This window comes from Papio anubis, chromosome X (genome assembly GCF_008728515.1).
Source record: "Papio anubis isolate 15944 chromosome X, Panubis1.0, whole genome shotgun sequence".
Classification (NCBI taxonomy): Eukaryota; Metazoa; Chordata; class Mammalia; order Primates; family Cercopithecidae; genus Papio; species Papio anubis.
This window is the reverse complement of record NC_044996.1, coordinates 18,148,714-18,167,664: the sequence shown is the minus strand read 5'-3', so window position 1 is coordinate 18,167,664 and position 18,951 is coordinate 18,148,714. Positions and strand designations below refer to the sequence as shown.

Sequence of the window (18,951 nt, the reverse complement as noted above, 5' to 3'; positions counted from 1 at the left end):
AAAAAATATGCAAAGAAATAATGACTAAAAAATCCTAAATTTGAGGAAAACATCAACGCACACATACAAGAAGCTCAATGAATTTCAAGTAGGATAAATGCAAAGAGGTCCATGCCCAAATTATAATAAAAATCCTGAAAGTCAAGGAGAAAACTGTAAGCAGGAAGATAAAAACAACTAGTCATGAACTAGAGAACCTAGATAATATTAACAGCTGATTTCTCATCAGAATCTTGGAGGCCAGAAGGCAGTGGGATGACATACTCAACAGAACTGCCAACCAAGAATTCTGTATTCATCCAAACTATCTTTCAAAATGGAAGGTGGAATGAAAACATTCCCAGACAAGAACTGAGAGAATCCTTTCTAAAAAATCCATCTTACAATAAGCACTCAATGAAGACATTCAGGCTGAAAGCAAGTAAACCCAGATTTAAATTTAAATTCACATAGTAAAACAAAGAGCACCAATAAAGGTAAATATGCAATTATGAAAGACAGTATAAATACGTGCTTCTTCTTCTCTTAACTGATATAAAAGCAATTGGACAAAGCAAAATTTTATAATTTCATTGTTGGACCTATACACACATAAATTTAATATATTTGAAAAACACAGCATGAAGGAGATGGGTGGGAGCAAAGGTCTATTGGAATAAGAATATACCACCAGATAGTAACACAAATTCACAGGAAAAAGTGAAGGGAAACAGAAATGGTAAATAAGGAAGTTAATATAACAAACACTATAAATATATTTTTCCTTTCTTTTCTTCTCTCAGTTGTATTAATGGACATAAAATTAAATAACAATTATAACATGTATTATTGTATATATGGAGTTAATATTTATAATAACAAAAAGGGAAGAGGAAACAGTTATACAGGAATCACGTTTTTGTATATAACCAGAATTAAGTTAGCATAAAAAATGAAGTCCATTCTCATAAGATATATATGGAAAGTTTTAGAGTAACCACTGAAAGAAACCCCAAAATATAGTGAAATATTGTAGAGAATATTTATAACAAAAACGTTTAAAATAATAGAAAATTAAAATATAGTGAAAAAATCATTAAAGCACTTCTGATTTCAGCTCTGACATCTAAAGAGCTTAGAAGTCATCACATTGGCCGGGCGCGGTGGCTCAAGCCTGTAATCCCAGCACTTTGGGAGGCCGAGGCGGGTGGATCACGAGGTCAGGAGATCGAGACTATCCTGGCTAACATGGTGAAACCCCGTCTCTACTGAAAATACAAAAAACTAGCCGGGCGTGGTGGCGGGCGCCTGTAGTCTCAGCTACTTGGGAGGCTGAGGCGGGAGAATGGCGTGAACCCGGGAGGCAGAGCTTGCAGTGAGCCGAGATCAGGCCACTGCACTCCAGCCTGGGAGCACAGCGAGACTCCGTCTCAAAAAAAAAAAAAAAAAAAAAAAAAAGAAGTCATCACATTATAGTCATAATTTTAAAAATACTGAACAAACTGAAAATCAATGACTTTTCTTAGATTTACTGAGAACTGAGATCACAGAAAAAATCACCACCTCAAAATCTGGAGAGACAGTGAATACAGAGAATTACAGCTGAGATTAGCTTCTCTAAAGCAGAAGCCACTGGACCCAGTAACTGGCAGGAACACCTGCATAGTGATTTTAATGAATTCCTGAAGTCTGAATGTGGACCCCAGCTTGAGATTTAAAAACTCCTGGAGAACCATCTTGAGGAGGTGGGGCAACACTTTTGTGGGTTTGGGATCCAAAAACCCAAAAATGTTCTCATAGTGAAGATCAGAGAAAAATCCTCTCACGTTTTGGGGTAGGAGTGGGGGCGGGGTGGAGCATCCATTTTGAAATAATCCCAGAACCTTTTCCAAAACAAAGGCCTGTCCAAAACAAAGGGAAACTATGTTGCCAAGTCTTATATGACCTGGGGAAGGTACAATAGGCCAGCTTCAGCCCTCTCTCATCTTCCTGCCCTATGTGAGAGGACTAAAAAAGGCTAAGAACTGCTTCTGGAGGTCAATTTCCAGGGACTCAGGTCTACTAAAAAATTGAGACTTGTTCATAACATTATAGAATGTATCCCCTTCCCAACACCATATCACCACATTGACAGGGCCCCAATATATAATAACAGGGAGGGATCTGCAAGACACAGACTCTATTTAAGAAGGAGTTCTTAAGAAACCCAAAGATAGGCCGGGCGCGGTGGCTCAGGCCTGCAATCCCAGCACTTTGGGAAGCTGAGGCAGGTGGATCACTTGAGGTCAGGAGTTTGAGACCAGCCTGGCCAACTTGATGAAACCCTGTCTAAACTAAAAATACAAAAAAATTAATCGGGCATGGTGGCACATGCCTGTAATCCCAGCTACTCAGGAGGCTGAGGCATGAACATTGCTTGAACCTGGGAGGCAGAGGTTGCAGTGAGCTGAGATCGCACCACTGCACTCCAGCCTGGGAGACAGTGAGACGAAGGAAGGAAGGAAGGGAGGGAGGGAGGTCAAAGCTAATAAGGGAGAAGAAAAGGAAACAAGAAAAATCTAAAGCCCCTCATACTTACAGCTATAGCAAACATTAAACACAGGAAAGATTCTAGCCAGATTAACAGAAAACCTCACAGTAAACACCTAGTTACCTCAGTTCCTATTACTTAATTTATCAAGTCTACCTTCCAACAAAAAAATTACAAGGCGTGCTGAAAGGCAAGAAAAAAAACAGTCTGAGGAGACAAAGCAAGCTTTAGAATCAGACTCAGATATGACACAGATCTTGGAATTTAATAATTCAAAATAACTATACTTAATATGTTAAAGGTTCTAATGGATAAAGACAGACAACATGTAATAAAAGATGGGTAATGTAAGCAGAGTGATAGAAACACTAAGAAATGATCACAAGAAAATGCCTGACATAAAAAACACTGTGACAGAAATGAAGAATGCCTTTGATAGTCTAATAAATAGGCTAAACATAGCTGAGGAAAGAAACAGTGAGCTTTAAGATATGTCAACAGAAATTTCCTAAACTTAAATGTAAAGAAAAATTTTTTAAATTGAAGAGAATACACAAAAACTGTGGAACAAGTACAAAAGGTGTAACATGTGCATAATGGGAATATACACAGAAAAGAAAGAGAAAGGAGAATAAATATTTAAAATGTTGAGCCTATTAGGCCAAGAATTTTGCAAAATTATTGACAGGCCCCAAACCGCAGATCCAGGTATCTCAGAGAACACCAAGCAGGATACATAGCAAAACATATCTACACCTAGCCATTTCATATTCAAGCTGCAGAAAGGCAAAAGCAATGAGAAAACCTTGTAAGAAGCCAGAGAGGAAAATACACCTTACCTATAGAGGAACAAGGATAAGAATTCTATCAGACTTCTCATTATAAACCATGCAAACAACAGAATGGAATGAAATATTTAAAGTGTTGAGGGAAAAAAAATGACAACCTAGAATTCCGAATACTTTCTCAAACAAACAAAAAATGTGGGAAATTGTGGCCAGAAGACTTGCCTTGCAAAAATGTTAAAAGAAGTTCTTCAGAGAGAAGGAAAGTGATATAGGTTAAAAAACAACAAACAAACAAAACTTGGATATACATGGATAAAAGTATCAGAAAAATAATAAATGCAGGTATAACAAAATATTTCATTTTTCTTTTTCTTTTTCTTTTTTTTTTTTTTTTTTTGAGATGGAGTCTCGCTCTGTCGCCCAGGTTGGAATGCAGTGGCGCGATCTCGGCTCACTGCAAGCTCTGCCTCCCGGGTTCACGCCATTCTCCTGCCTCAGCCTCCCGAGTAGCTGGGACTACAGGTGCCCGCCACCACGCCCGGCTAATTTTTTTGTATTTTTAGTAGAGACGTGGTTTCGCCGTGTTAGCCAGGATGGTCTCGATCTCCCGACCTCATGATCCCCGCCTCAGCCTCCCACAGTGCTGGAATTACAGACATGAGCCACTGCGCCTGGCCTCATTTTTCTTATTCTTAATTGATTTTATAGATAACTGTTCAAAGTAATAACAGCAACAGTGTATTGGGTGATTTTTACTTTATGGAAAAGTGAAATGAATTACAATAATATTATAAGGGATAAGAGGGAAGAATTGAGAATATTCTGTTATAAGTTACCTATGAAATGGTGTAGTGTTATGTGAAAGTGTTGTTAGATTTAGCTGTAAATACATGACATAAACTCTAGGGATACTGGTAAAATTTTTTAAAGAGAGTATAATATACTAAGAGGAAAGTGGAAATAAAATAATATAAAATGTTTACTAAAAATAGAAAAGGCAGAAAAAGGGAGGTAAAAAAGAAACAAAGAACAATTGCAATGAATAGAAAACAGTTACGAACATGGTAGATACTAATCCAAATATATAAATAATCACTTAACATGTGAATTTTCTAAATATGCCAATTAAAAGAATGAGACTGTCAGAGAGGATTAAGAAGCAAGACTCAACTATATTTTGTCTACAACATATATTTTAATCTATGACAATTAAAAGTAAAGAGATGAAGAAGGATATATCCTATTAACAATAATTGAAAGAAAGCTGGACTAGCTATATTAATTTCAGACAAAGCAGACTTCAGATCAGGGAAAATTATCAGGGATAAAGAGGGAAAAATATACAATGATAAAAGGGCAAATTCTCCAACAAAACATAATAATCCTTAATGTAAATGCACCTAACAACAGAGTATCAAAATACATGAAACAAAAATTGATAGAACTGAAAAAAGAGATAAATCTACTATTGTGGTTAGACTTTAACATCCCTCTATCAGGAATCAACAGATCCAGCAGCAGAAAATTAGTAAGTAGACAGTTGAACTGAATAGAACCATCAATCAAGTGGTTCTAATTAACATTTGTAGAATATTTCATTAATCAACAGCCACACTTTCTTCTCACGCTCACATGGAGCATTCACCAAGATAGACCACATTATGGGCCATAAAACACAACTTCAATTTGTAAGAATAGAAATCAACAAATGGTGCTGGGACAACTAGATATCCACATGCAAAAGAATAAAATGGAACCATATGTGCAAATTGACTCAAAATTAATTAAAGACCTAAATATAAAAGCTAAGATTATAAAACTCTAAGAAAATAAATAGGCATGAATCTACATGACCTGGATTAGGCAATAATTCCTTAGATATAACACCAAAAGTGCAAGCAACAACAACAAAACAACATATTGGACATCATCAAAATTAAAATGTAAAATCAGAATTTTTGTTCTTCAGAGGACACCATCAAGAAACTGAAAAGACAACCCAAAAAATGAAAGAACATTTTTTCAAATCATATATAGGCACACCTCATTTTATTGCACTGTACTTTATTGAACTTCACAGATAATTGCATTTTTTACAAATTGAAGTTTTGTGGCAATTGTGTGGTGAGCAAGTCATCGGTACCATTTTTCCAAAAGTGTGTACTCACTTTGTGTCTATGTGTCACATTTTGGTAATTCTTACAATACTCCAAACTTTTTTTAAATTTTTTTTTTTTTTTTCCCGAGACAGAGTTTTGCTCTTGTTGCCCAGGCTGGAGTGCAATGGCGCGATCTCAGCTCACAGCAACCTCCGCCTCCCAGGTTCAAGCGATTCTCCTACCTCAGCCTCCCAAGTAGCTGAGATTACAGGCGTGCACCACCACACCCAGCTAATTTTGTATTTTTAGTAGAGACAGGGTTTTTCCATGTTGGTCAGGCTGGTCTAAAACTCCCGACCTCAGGTGATCCGCCCACCTTGGCCTCCCAAAGTACTGGGATTACAGGCATGAGCCACCGCGCCCAGCCACAATACTCCAAACGTTTTCATTATTATTATATCTGTTATGGAGACCTGTAATCAGTGATCTTTGATGTCACTATTGTAACTGTTTGGGGGCACTATGAACCATGCACATATAAGACAGTGAATTTAATCAGTAAATGTTGTGTGTGTTCTGACTACTCCACCTCTGAGATACAACAAAATTGAAATCAGGCCAATTAGTAATTCTACAGTGGCCTCTAAGTGTTCAAGTGAAAGGAAGAGTCACACGTCTCTCGCTTGAAATCAAAAGCTAGAAATGATTCAGCTTAGTGAGGCAGGCATGTCAAAAGCTGAGATACGCTGAAATCTGGGCTTCTTGCACCAGTCAGCCAAGTTATGAATACAAAGGAAAAGTTATTGAAGGAAATTAAAAGTGACACTCCTATGAACACACAAATGATAAGACAGCGAAGCAGCCATATTGTTGTATGGAGAAAGTTTGCATGGTCTGGATAGAAGATCAAATCAGCCACAGCATTCCCTTAAGCCAAGGCCTAATACAGAGCAAGACCTGAACTCTCATCAATTCTATGAAGGCTGGAAGAGGTGAGAAAGGTGCAGAAGAAAAGTTTGAAGCTAGCAGAAGTTGGTTCATGAAGTTTAAAGAAAGGAGCCATCTCCTTAGCATAAAAGTGCAAGGTGAAACAGCAGGTGCTGATGGAGAAGCTGCAGCAAGTTATCCAGGAGATCTAAGATCACTGATGAATGTGGCTACACTAAAGAAGAGGTTTTTAATGTAGAGGAAACAGCCTTCTATTAAAAGAAGATGCCATCTAGGACTTTCATAGCTAGAGAGGAGAAGTCAATGCCTGGCTTCAAAGCTTCAAAAGACAGGCTAACTCTCTTGTTAGGAGCTAAAGCAGCTGGTGACATTAAGTTGAAGCCAGTGCTCATTTACCATTCTGAAAATCCTAGGGCCCTTAAAAATGAATCATGCTAAATCTATTCTGCCTGTGTTCTATAAATGAAACAACAAAACCTACATAACAGCGTATCTGTTTACAGCATGGTTTACTATTTTAAGCCCACTGCTGAGATCTGCTGCTCAGATTAAAAAAAAAAAAAAAAAAAAAAAAAAGATTCCTTTCAAAATATTACTGCTCATTGACAATGCACATGGTCAACCTAGAGCTCTGATGGAGATGTACAAGGAGATTAACGTTGTTTTCATGCCTGCTAATATATTCATTCTGCAGTGCATGGATCAAGGAGTAATTCTGACTTTCAAGTCTTGTTATTTAAGAAGTACATTTCAGAAGGCTATATATAACTGCCATAGTGAGTCCTCTGGTGGATCTGGGAAAAGTACATTGAAAACCTTCTGGAAAAGAATCACCATTCTAGATGCCATTGAGAACATTCGCAGAGGAGGTCGAAATTTCAACATTAACAGGAGTTTGGAAGAAGTTGATTCCAACCCTCATGGACAACTTTGAGGGGTTCAAGACTTCAGTGGAGGAAGTAACTGCAGACGTGGTGGAAACAGCAAGAGAACTAGAATTAGAAGTGGAGCCTAAAGACGTGACTAAATTGCTGCAATCTCATGATCAAACTTGAATAGATGAGGTGGTGCTTCTTATGGATGAGCAAAGAAAGTGGTCTCTTGAGATGGAATCTATTTGTCATGAAGATGCTGTGAACACTATTGAAGTGACAACTAAGAATTTAGTAGTCCATAAACTTTGTTGATAAAGCAGTGACAGGGTTTGAAAAGACTGCAATTTTGAAAGAAGTTCTACCGTGGGTAAAAATGCTATCAAACAGAATCACGTGCTACAGAGAAATCTTTCATGAGAGGAAGAATCCATCGATGTGGCAAACTTCATTGGTGTATTATTTTAAGAATTTTCCCCAACCACTCCAACCTTTAGCAACCACCACTCTGATAATTTAGCAAGCATCAACGTTAAGAGAAAACTGTCCACTAACAAAAAGATTATAACTTGTTGAAGGCTCAGATGACCATTAGCATTTGTTATCAATAAAGTTTTGTTTTGTTTTGTTTTTGAGACGGAGTCTTGCTCTGTCACCCAGGCTGGAGTGAAGTCGCACGATCTCAGCTCACTGCAACCTCCGCCTCCCAGGTTCAAGCGATTCTCCTGTCTCAGCTTCCTGAACAGCTGAGATTACAGGCATGCACCACCACGCCTGGCTAATTTTTGTATTTTTAGTAGAGACGGGGTTTCACCATGTTGACCAGGCTGGTCTCAAACCCCTGACCTCAAGTGATCTGCCCACCTCGGCCTCCCAAAGTGCTGGGATTACAGGCGTGAGCCACCACGCCCAGCCAATAAAGTATTCTTTAATTAAGGAATGTACCTTGGTTTTTTAGACATAATGTTATTGCACACTTAATAGACTACAGTAGAGTGTAAACACAACTTTTATATTCAGCTGGAAACCAAAAATTTAATGTGACTCACTTCATTGCAATATTCACTTCACTGTAGTGGTTTGGATCCAAATGCACAGTATCTCCAAGGTAGACATGTATCTGATAAGAATATAATATCCAGAATATATAAAAAACTGTTGCAACTCAACAATGAAAAGACAGCTAACTGAATTTTTTTTAATGAGCAAAAGATTTAAATAGACATATTCCCAAAGAAGACATTAAAATAGCCAATAAGCAAGATGAAAAGATGTGCAACATCATTAGCCATTAATAATAAGGAGTGACTGCTACTGGGGACAGGTTTTTCTGGAGCTAGGCAGTGGTGATGGCTACATAATCTTGTGAATATATTAAAAACCACTGAATTGCATAGTTTAACATCGTGAATTGTATGTTATCTAAATTATATCTCAATAAAGAGACAAATAACTTGATTTAAAAACATGCTAAGGATCTGAATAGACATTTCTTTGAATGAAGGCATACGAACTTCCAGTAGGTACATGAAAGATGCTGTATTAGTCCATTTTCACACTGCTATAAAGATACTATCTGAGACTGGGTAATTTATAAACAAAAGAGGTTTAATCAACTCACAGTACCACATGGCTGGGGAGGCCTCAGGAAACTTACAATCATGGTGGAAGGCGAAGGAAAGGCAAGTACTTCCTTCACAAGGTGGCAGGAAAGAGAGCAAGAGCGATGGGGGAAGAGCCCCTTATAAAACCATCAGATCTCGTGAGAACTCACTCACTATCATAAGAAGAGCATGGGGGAAACCACCCCCATGATCCAATCACCTCCCACCTGGTCCCTCCCTCGACATGTAGGGTTGACAATTCAAGATGAGATTTGGGCGGGGACACAGAGCCAAACCATATCAGATGCTCAATATCATTATTCCTGAGGAAAATGCATATCAATCTCACCATGAGAAACCACTTCATATCCACTAATATGTCTATAATCAAAAAGACTGTCAATAACAAATGTTTGGTGAGGGTGTGTAGAAAATGAAACCCTCATACACAGATAGTGAGAAAATAAATTGGTGCAGTGACTTTCTTTTCTTGTTGTTGTTGTCGTTTTGTTTTGTTTTTTGTCTGAGACGGAGTCTTGCTCTGTCAAGTGAAGCCAAGGCAGGCGGATCATTTGAGGTCAGGAGTTCGAGATCAGCCTGGCCAACATGGTGAAACCTCATCTCTACAAAAATTAGCTGGATGTGGTGGTGCATGCCTGTAATCCCAGGTACTCTAGAGGCTGAGGCAGGAGAATCACTTGAACTTGGGAGGTGGAGGTTGCAGTTGTGCTCCAGCCTTGGTGACAGAGCAAGACTCTGTCAAAAAAAAGGAAAGGAAGGAAAGGAAAGGAAAAGGAAAAGGAAAAGGAAAGGAAACTTTCTATTGCATAAGCTGGGTGGTAGATACACAGGTGCTCATTTTATTGTGATCCTTTAAATTTGCATTTATATTATTCTTTCTGTGGATAAAATATATATCTTAATAAAAACATTTTTTAGAAGTCTGACAGACCCAGATTCTGGTTCAACCACTTAAGATTTCTGAGTTCTTGGGCACATTACTTAACCTAAGCCTTCCAATGTCTTATCTGTAAAGCAGAGATGGCAATAATAACAACTCCCTCATAGGCTTTTACATCATGTGCCTGGCACATGGTCAGTGCTATTATTAGCTAATGTCAGCTATAAGCAGTTGAGCCACTTGCCTAAAAATTCCAAGTTCATGACTTCTCTTTCTTTAAACTACAATTTCCATATTTGCTATTCCATAAGAGTTCAAAATTTGATCAGAGGAATAAAACTGACCTTCAAACAGGACTTACTGCAATTCAACCTTTAAAATGTCCTTACATAACATCTTTGTAAAGCCAATAAATATTGCACCTTAATAAACCAGGACAAGAACCAAAATTTCTCAATGCCATCCCCATCATGCTACCAATGACTTTCTCCACAGAATTGGAAAAAACTACTTTAAAGTTCATATGGAACCAAAAAAGAGCCCACATTGCCAAGACAATCGTAAGCCAAAAGAACAAAGCTGGGGGCATCACACTGACTTCAAACTATACTACAAGGCTACAGTAACCAAAACAGCATGGTATTGGTACCAAAACAGAGATATAGACCAATGGAACAGAACAGAGCCCTCAGAAATAATACCGCACATCTACAACCATATGATCTTTGACAAACCTGACAAAACAAAAGAAATGGGGAAAGGATCCCTATTCCCAATAATAAATGGTGCTAGGAAAATTAGCTAGCCATAAGTAAAAGCTAGAAACTGGATCCTTTCTTTTGCTCCTTATATGAAAATTAATTCAAGATGGATTAGAACTTAAATATTAGACTAAAACCATCAAAACCCTAGAAAGAAAATCTAGGAATACCATTCAGGACATAGGCATGGGCAAGGACTTCATGTCTAAAACACCAAAGCTGCTTGGCAACAAAAGCAAAATTCACAAATGGGATCTAAATTAAGCTGAGAGCTTCTGCAGCAAAAGAAACTACCATCAGAGTGAACAGGCAACCTACAGAATGGCAGAAAATTTTTGCAATCTACCCATCTGACAAAGGCTGATATCTAGAATCTACAAAGAACTGAAACAAATTTACAAGAAAAAATCAAACGACCCCATCAAAAAGTGGACGAAGGATATGAACAGCCACTTCTCAAAAGAAGACATTTATGCAGCCAACAGACATGAAAAAATGCTCACCATCACTCACCATCGGAGAAATGCAAATCAAAACCACAATGAGATACCATCTCACACCAGTTAGAAAGGCGATCATTAAAAAGTCAGGAAACAACAGGTGCTGGAGAAGATGTGGAGAAACAGGAACACTTTTACACTGTTGGTGGGACTGTAAACTAGTTCAACCATTGTGGACAACAGTGTGGTAATTCCTCAAGGATCTAGAACTAGAAATACCATTTGACCCAGCCATCCCATTACCGGGGATATACCCGAAGGATTATAAGTCATGCTGCTATAAAGACACATGCACACGTATGTTTATTGCGGCACTATTCACAATAGCAAAGACTTGGAATCAACCCAAATGTCCATCAGTGACAGACTGGATTAAGAAAATGTGGCACATATGCACCATGGAATACTATGCAGCCATAAAAAAGGATGAGTTTATGTCCTTTGTAGGGACATGGATGCAGCTGGAAACCATCATTCTCAGCAAACGATCACAAGAACGGAAAACCAAACACCGCATGTTCTCATTCATAGGTGGGAATTGAACAATGAGAATACTTGGACACAGGAAGTGGGAAGAGGGGAGGGATAGCATTAGGAGATATATCTAATGTGAATGACGAATTAATGGGTGCAGCACACAACATGACACATGTATACATATGTAACAAATCTCCATGTTGTGCACATGTACCCTAGAACTTAAAGTATAATAATAAAAATAAAATAAAATAAAATAAAAATAAAAATAAAGATTGTTGAGAAGAGTGACAAAAAAAAAAAATTTCTGTCATTTCTGGAGGTTAGTGTCAACTAATGTTCTAGCCTAGCTCTGGGAGCTCAAATCTAGGTCAGATTAAGAGAATATTCTTTTCAGTCTTGAACAGCTTCCAGAATCCATGTCCATTCTGCATCTTAGTCTCCAAGTTAAGTGAAGAGTCTCTATGTTGGACTTGCTTTTGTCCCACCTGGATTTCCAGCACATGACTTCAAAGGTAAAATTCTGTCATCAAGCCTACACTACAGTTTTCTGGCCCAGATGAATGTGTCAGTGAATGTGTCAGGGTTGGGTAGTCAGAAGCTAAAGATGAGCAAGAGAGGTGTGGCACTTATCTAGGTCCCTTGCAAGGACTCATATTCTTAAAGGAGACACTATTCTATTGTTCATCATGAATCGGAAGCAACTTATAGTCATGTATAATTATTATCCGAGCCCTTTGCTTAAAGTATCTGTCACACAGCTCACACCTGCTTTGTAGCTAATCATTGCCTGAAACTTTCTCTACACAGACAAGGGAAGGCAAAAAGAGATGAACCTATGCAGTTTAGCTATGTGTCAGCAACTCAGATAAAACATTCATTGGGGCAAGGGAAAGCTAAACGATAGGCTCTAAATAGAATTTTGCTTCAGGAAAGCCCTCTCTGACCCTTTCTCCACATCCCACTAAGTTGATATCATGTTACTGTTGTCTCACAGAACCCTTTTAATTTACTGTTTCATAATATGACATGTTTACAACGTTTAATTTAATATCTGCATTTCCCTCAAGATTCTGTGCTCCATGAGGGGAGAGACCTCCTCCTCCTTGTTCATTCCTGTATCCCCATCAACTGGTACAGGGCCTTGCACATAGTAGGTGCTCAAGAATTTATTTCTTGGATTAATGAACAATCAATCCATGTAACAATGAATCAATTCCTGGCATCATGAACAGGGATAATCAAGAGTCCAACTGAAGACCTTGGATTTCCAAATGACGTGGTCCTAAGAAATGATCTCATTGTAAAATCACCTAGTTGGGGAAATGTTAACTATTTACCTGTGCTGAGTGAGTACATTTACAGCTGAAGGATGGTTTGCACAGTAAGCCAGATACATAGATTTAAAATGAGGCATGAGACTCAGTAGACAACCTCCTACTTTTTGCTGGTTTTCTGGAAACCTGTAAATAAAATGGACAAAACACAGAATGCAAAATAGGAAACAGGAGGCAAAGGAAGATTATTCCAATTATATCTGGCAGCATGAAAGCCTTCTGAATATTTTGCCAAGGTTAAAAGAGAAACTATATTATAACCATTTTACCCATGAAACTCATATTCTTGCCCACTGCTTTAAACTCTAGCCACCAAACATAGTTCTAATACATAGAGTCAGATACTTACTTGGAATTAGTAGGTACGGTTGCTTGTTTGTTTTTAAGATGATTATTTTCAAATTTAGCTGGGTACACTAAAAATACTCTTGGTTAATTTATCTAAAGTTTGAGTACAGACAAAACTAATCAAATCCAAAAATGACATACCACAAAAGAATATTATGTAATCTTGGAGGCCTGGTGTTTGCTAGGCAGGGTGGCCTCAAAAGTTTTTAAATCAATGTTTTAAAGTATAAGCCACCTGTCTTCATTTGTAGAAAAATCAGAAAAGCATAATAAGAAAAATGAATTTCTCAGACTCCCACCATTTGGAGATACTGACTCTAAAAATGTTGACATATTTCTTGGGCTTTTTTCTAATGTTTCTCTATAAAATGGAAAACATAAGGATTATTAATCTAGTTTGCAATCTGCCCTTCTCGCTTAGTGAACATCTTTTCATATCAATAATATAGATCCCTCTTGGTCCCTCAAGTCCCTTTAGTGTGGGCCCTCTCCATCTTTCTCCCTGGACAACCACCTCTGTCCCATTAAGCTTAAATAACAGGTAATCATCTCAGTTTCCCTGTAGAGATGAAAGCTGCCAACTTCTTCAAGATAAGCTACTTGAAAAATTAGTCTTTCTATAGAAACATGTTGCCTGATGATCATTATAGTTCACTCTGTAGTATGAAGTTAAACATCTGGACAATCTAGCTAACCATCAAAAATGTGTTGGTTCACATAAAGATATATTTTTCCTTCCCTCACTTTCTGTGTGTTTCAACTCTTAATATAATAGACACAGTATCAGGAGCAATTCAAAGAGACCAAATCTGTTAAACTGAATGAATCATTTGAATGACTTTTCCAAGTAATTTGCAATGTACAAAAGAAAATATGTAATCAGTGCCAGAGGTGTCATTCATGGTCAATTAAGACCTTATGTGTCTCCAGCGAGGGGATCATCACACACTGGGGCCTGTCGGGGAGTGGTGGGAAAGGGGAGGGAGAGCATTAGGACAAATACCTAATGCATGAGGGGCTTAAATCCTGGATGACGTGTTGATAGGTGCAGCAAACCACCGCAGCACATGTACACCTATGTAACAAACCTGCACATTCAGCACATGTATCCCAGAACTTTAAGAAACATTTAAAAAATTAAAAAGACCTTATTTGTCTCTTATACTGACCAGAAACAGCAAACTCAGGTATTTTTAAATAAAGTCAAAAGTAATTTACGAGATACAGAATTCTAATACACAACTAGTGGTTTGACACTGTGAACACTGCCACCTACTACATTGCCTATGTATTGCTACTTTGTTCAAAGCTGTAACAAATACCTAACTATGAAGTGCCCTTACCTAACGCAACAGGTAAAAGGAAAACAAAACACAAACAGCAATGTTGCTGGCTATCCTATCAGAAATATGCCACACTTACTTTGAACATTCTTCCAAGGCTTGGCAGAGTGTCTGTTGAAATGTGCATACTTCCTCGAAGTTTCCCAGTAAAGACGTAACCTCCACAGTACTCAGACTGAAAAAAAAATACAGTACTTGTAGTTATCTCTTCTAGTCTAGTTGGCGAATAGTTTGCAAACATATGGTAAATACAAGGGAAGTAATCCCTGTATTTTAACTTTTGCCTTTCAATTTACAACAATTCTATTGTCTTGGGCAACTTCTTAAGCTTCTCCCCTTGATTTTCTTTTATATAATAAGAATAATGATCCTAAAGAAAAGGAGTGGTCGTAAGGGACATTTAGGTATTTTATAAAGCAAGGAGTAAATTAAAACAAGTGTTTAATACTGAAGTATATAAATAGATAAAAATACATCATAGCTATGAATAAGTGTAAAAAAACCCTTGAGTACCTTCCACTGGATGAACTGGAAAAGTAATTGAAAGACATTATATATGCTCATATAATACACAAGAAAAAATAGCAAAATCAACTTTCTCCTAAACTAAAATGCTCACATATCAATTAAAGGAAATCTTTATGAGATGAAGTAGGAGGGAAAAAATAGTATCGATTTGTTTGTTTTTAGAGTGGAGTGAAGTCAAATAAAGTTTTTAGAGTGGAGTGAAGTCAAATAAAGGCAAACTGAACCACTTTATCCAGGGCCTCTGTATGAAGAATGTTCTTATCCATTCCTCCCCTACCAAACAGTAAGTGATAATAATAATAAGAGCCAACACTCATAGAGCACTGAACACTTACACAAGCATTTTACAATTAAAATCTCATTTTAACCTTATAATAACTCTATAAGGTAGGTATTATGCCAGGGCTATTTCCATTTTACAGGTGGGGAAACCCAGGCATAGAGAGGTTAAGCAAATCATCCAAAGCTACAAAGCCAGGAAATGCCAAAGACAGAAATTGAACCAAAACATTCTAGCTGCAGAGTCCATGCTCTTAACCACTTTTTGGGAGAAAACGTTTCTGAAGATTTGCTTAAAAAGCCAAGTTTGGGCTGGGCGTGGTGGCTCACACCTGTAATCCCAGAACTTTGGGAGGCCGAGGCAGGTGGATCACTTGAAGCCAGGAGTTTGAAACCAGCCAGACTGACATGGTGAAACCCCATCTGTACTAAAAATACAAAAAATTAGTCGAGTGTGGTGGCAGGCGCCTGTAATTCCAGCTACTCGGGAGGCTGAGGCAGGAGAATCGCTTGAACCTAGGAGGCAGAGGTTGCAGTGAGCTGAGATCGTGCCACTGCACTCTAGGCTGGGTGACAGAGTAAGACTCTGTCACACACACACATACACACACACACACAAACGCCCTTGTCTGCCACATGTTCTTCTCCTGGAGTGTATGGTAATACTAGGCCGGGTGTGGTGGCTTACGCCTGAAATCCCAGCACTTTGGGAGACCAAGGCGGGCAGATCACTTGAGGTCAGGAGATCAAGACCAGCCTGGCCAATATGGTGAAATCCCATCACTACTAAAAATAGAAAATTAGCCATGCGTGATGGCCTATGCCTGTAGTCCCAGCTACTCAGGAGGCCGAGGCAGGAGAATCGCTTGAATCTGGGAAGCAGAGGTTGCAGTGAGCCGAGATCTCGCCACTGCACTCAAGCCTGGGAGACAGAGTGAGACTCCGTCTCAAAATATATATATATAAAATATATTATATTTTTTATTATTTTTTATTATATATTATATATATTAAATATATAATATATTATATATGTATATTATATATATAAAATACCAGGGGAGTATTCCCAAGAGAATATTTTTTTTGCTGACTAAGAAAGAAAGGGAAGAAGACCAAAACAAACATTACCAGTAACTCTGAGAGAATAAAAAACTGCTAGTTCCTCTGCTGTAATGCCATCCTGAATCACAAGCTGGAAAACCCCTATTCTAAAGTGAAACCTTTAGCCAACCAACTTCCCTCGTTGTTGCTCTCTCAGAGCAGTGAGAACTTAAGTTGGGGCCTTATCTGAACCTGACTGGGGGCTTATCTGGCCCCTTCGCGATCAGATAATAGTCAGTCTGGTTTGCTCAAATCACTTTGGGGCCAACAAGACAGTCAGAAGTAATGGAAACTTACTATCACTGCATTCTGAATTCATTTAGGAACAGTACAGGTCTGACTCAGGTCTCTCACCTCCTCAGCCCTGACTCTTTTCCAAAGAACTCAAACAAACCAGTAAGAAAAAAAACAAATAATCCCATCAAAAAGTAGGCAAATGACATGAACACACACTTCTCAAAAGAAGACTTACAAATGGCCAAACAACATATGAAGAAATGCTCACTATCACTAATCATCAGGGAAATACAAATTAAAACCATGAGATACCACCTCCGCCCAGCCAGAATGGCCATTATTAAAAAGTCAACAATAATAGATGTTGGCAGCCGGGTGCAGTGGCTCACGCCTGTAATCCCAGCACTCTGGGAGGCCAAGGCGGGCAGATCACGAGGTCAGGAGATCAAGACCATCCTGGCTAACACAGTGAAACCCCGTCTCTACTAAAAAAATACAAAAAATTAGCCGGGCGTGGTGGCGGGAGGCTGAGACAGGAGAATGGCGTGAACCTGGGAGGCAGAGCTTGCAGTGAGCCGAGATCGCGCCACTGCACTTCAGCCTGGGCAACAGAGCGAGACTCCGTCTCAAAAAAATAAAAATAAATAAATAAAATTTTAAAAAATAGATGTTGGCGTAGATGTGGCGAAAAGGGAACACTTACACACTGCTGGTGGGAATGTAAATTAGTACAGCCTCTTTGGAAAACACTACAGTGTTTTCTCAAACCTAAAAGTAGATCTACCATTCCATCCAGCAATCTCACTACTGAGTATTTAGCCAAAGGAAAATAACTCATTAAATCCTTGTATTGTTTTTTTGTTTGTTTGTTTGTTTGTTTGTTTGTTTGTTTTGCATTGAAAAGGTAGCATTTATTGGGCCTTAAAGTGGAAAAAAATTTCAACATACAAGTACAGGAGAAAAAGACAGTCTATGATGATCTATGTTTTGGCCACCCAACAACCGAACCATTCTCCCTTCTTCTGTACCGGCACCCATATTCTCCTTGGGAAATGACCGTTCCCAGATCCCTGAGCCCCTTTCAGCACACACCTCACCTTATCACCAATCACACCCCCTTGGGTTAGGGATTGTGAATGAGACTGGAAGAGGGACAGGAATCAGGAATGTATTTATCTATTTATTTTTTGAAACGGAGTCTCACTCTGTCACCCAGGCTGGAGTACAGTGGGACATGTATTGCCTTTTGATCGCTAATCAGTCCCTCCTTCGTTTAAAATCTTACCATCTCCCCTCCCAGAGTTACCACTTCAGTTTCCATCTTCTCTGCCTGTCACTTCCAGAAAACAGAAAGCATGTTTCACTTGGCAGCAGGGGGCACAGTGGCTCCAGCCTGGCCACGTACTGGCTGTGTGATGGGCAAGGGAGTAAACTTGTCTGGACTTCAGCTTCTTCTCTATCCAATAGAGATAGTCATTTCTCCCAGGATACTAGACCCAATGATTTACTGATTTACTTCAGCTCTAAGAACTATGATTCACAGAACACTTCATATTTCACATGATAATAATAAAAAATACTTTGTTTTTTGTTCTGTTTTGTTTTGTTTGAGATGGAATCTCACTCTGTCCCCCAGGCTGGAGTACAGTGGCATGAACTTGGTGCACTGCAACCTCTGCCTACCGAGTTCAAGCGATTCTCCTGCCTCAGCCTCCTGAGTAGCTGGGACTACAAGTGCGCACCACCATGCCGAGCTAATTTTGTATTTTTAGTAGAGATGGGGTTTCGCCATGTTGCCCAGGTTGGTCTTGAACTCCTGGCCTCAAGTGATCCACCGCCTTGGCCTCCCAAAGTGCTGGGACTACAGGCGTGAGCCAACGTGCCCAGCCAGCCACTGCGCCTGCCCCAAATAACACTTTGTTATGGATCATGTTTAAACTCTTACAACACAGGAATAGAAAATCTTTTCATACTGAAGTAGATTTCCATGGTGCCAGGAGAATAAACAAGTAGGAAATTTAGCAAGAAAAAAGACATTATAACTAAACAAGCATAATTTGGAAAAGGGGAGAATTTTTCTCACAATATTTTTTTCTTTTCTTTTTCTTTTGTCTGCTTGGTTTTTTGTTGTTGTTGTTGTTGTTTGTTTGTTTTCATATGGAGTCTTGCTCTGTCTCCCAAGCTGGAATGCAGATGTGATTTTGGTTCACTGCAGCCTCCGCCTCCCAGGCTCAAGCGATTTTCGTGCCTCAGCCTCCCAAGTAGCTGGGATTACAGGGTTGCACCACCAGGCTCAGCTAATTTGCTTCTGTATTT

General features: G+C 38.8%; 1 protein-coding gene across 8 annotated transcripts in view; it reads right to left on the bottom strand.

Moving 5' to 3' along the window:
- Positions 1–18,951, bottom strand: part of ARHGEF6 (Rac/Cdc42 guanine nucleotide exchange factor 6) — a 119,150-nt gene that overhangs the window by 32,420 nt on the left and 67,779 nt on the right. For all 8 annotated transcript variants that reach the window (XM_031660866.1, XM_021932724.2, XM_031660864.1 and 5 more), the window contains 2 exons: positions 14,567–14,662; positions 12,800–12,922 (listed from right to left, as the gene is read on the bottom strand). In XM_031660866.1, the coding sequence (XP_031516726.1) occupies positions 12,800–12,922; positions 14,567–14,662 (219 nt within the window). The remainder of the gene's footprint in view (positions 1–12,799; positions 12,923–14,566; positions 14,663–18,951) is intronic.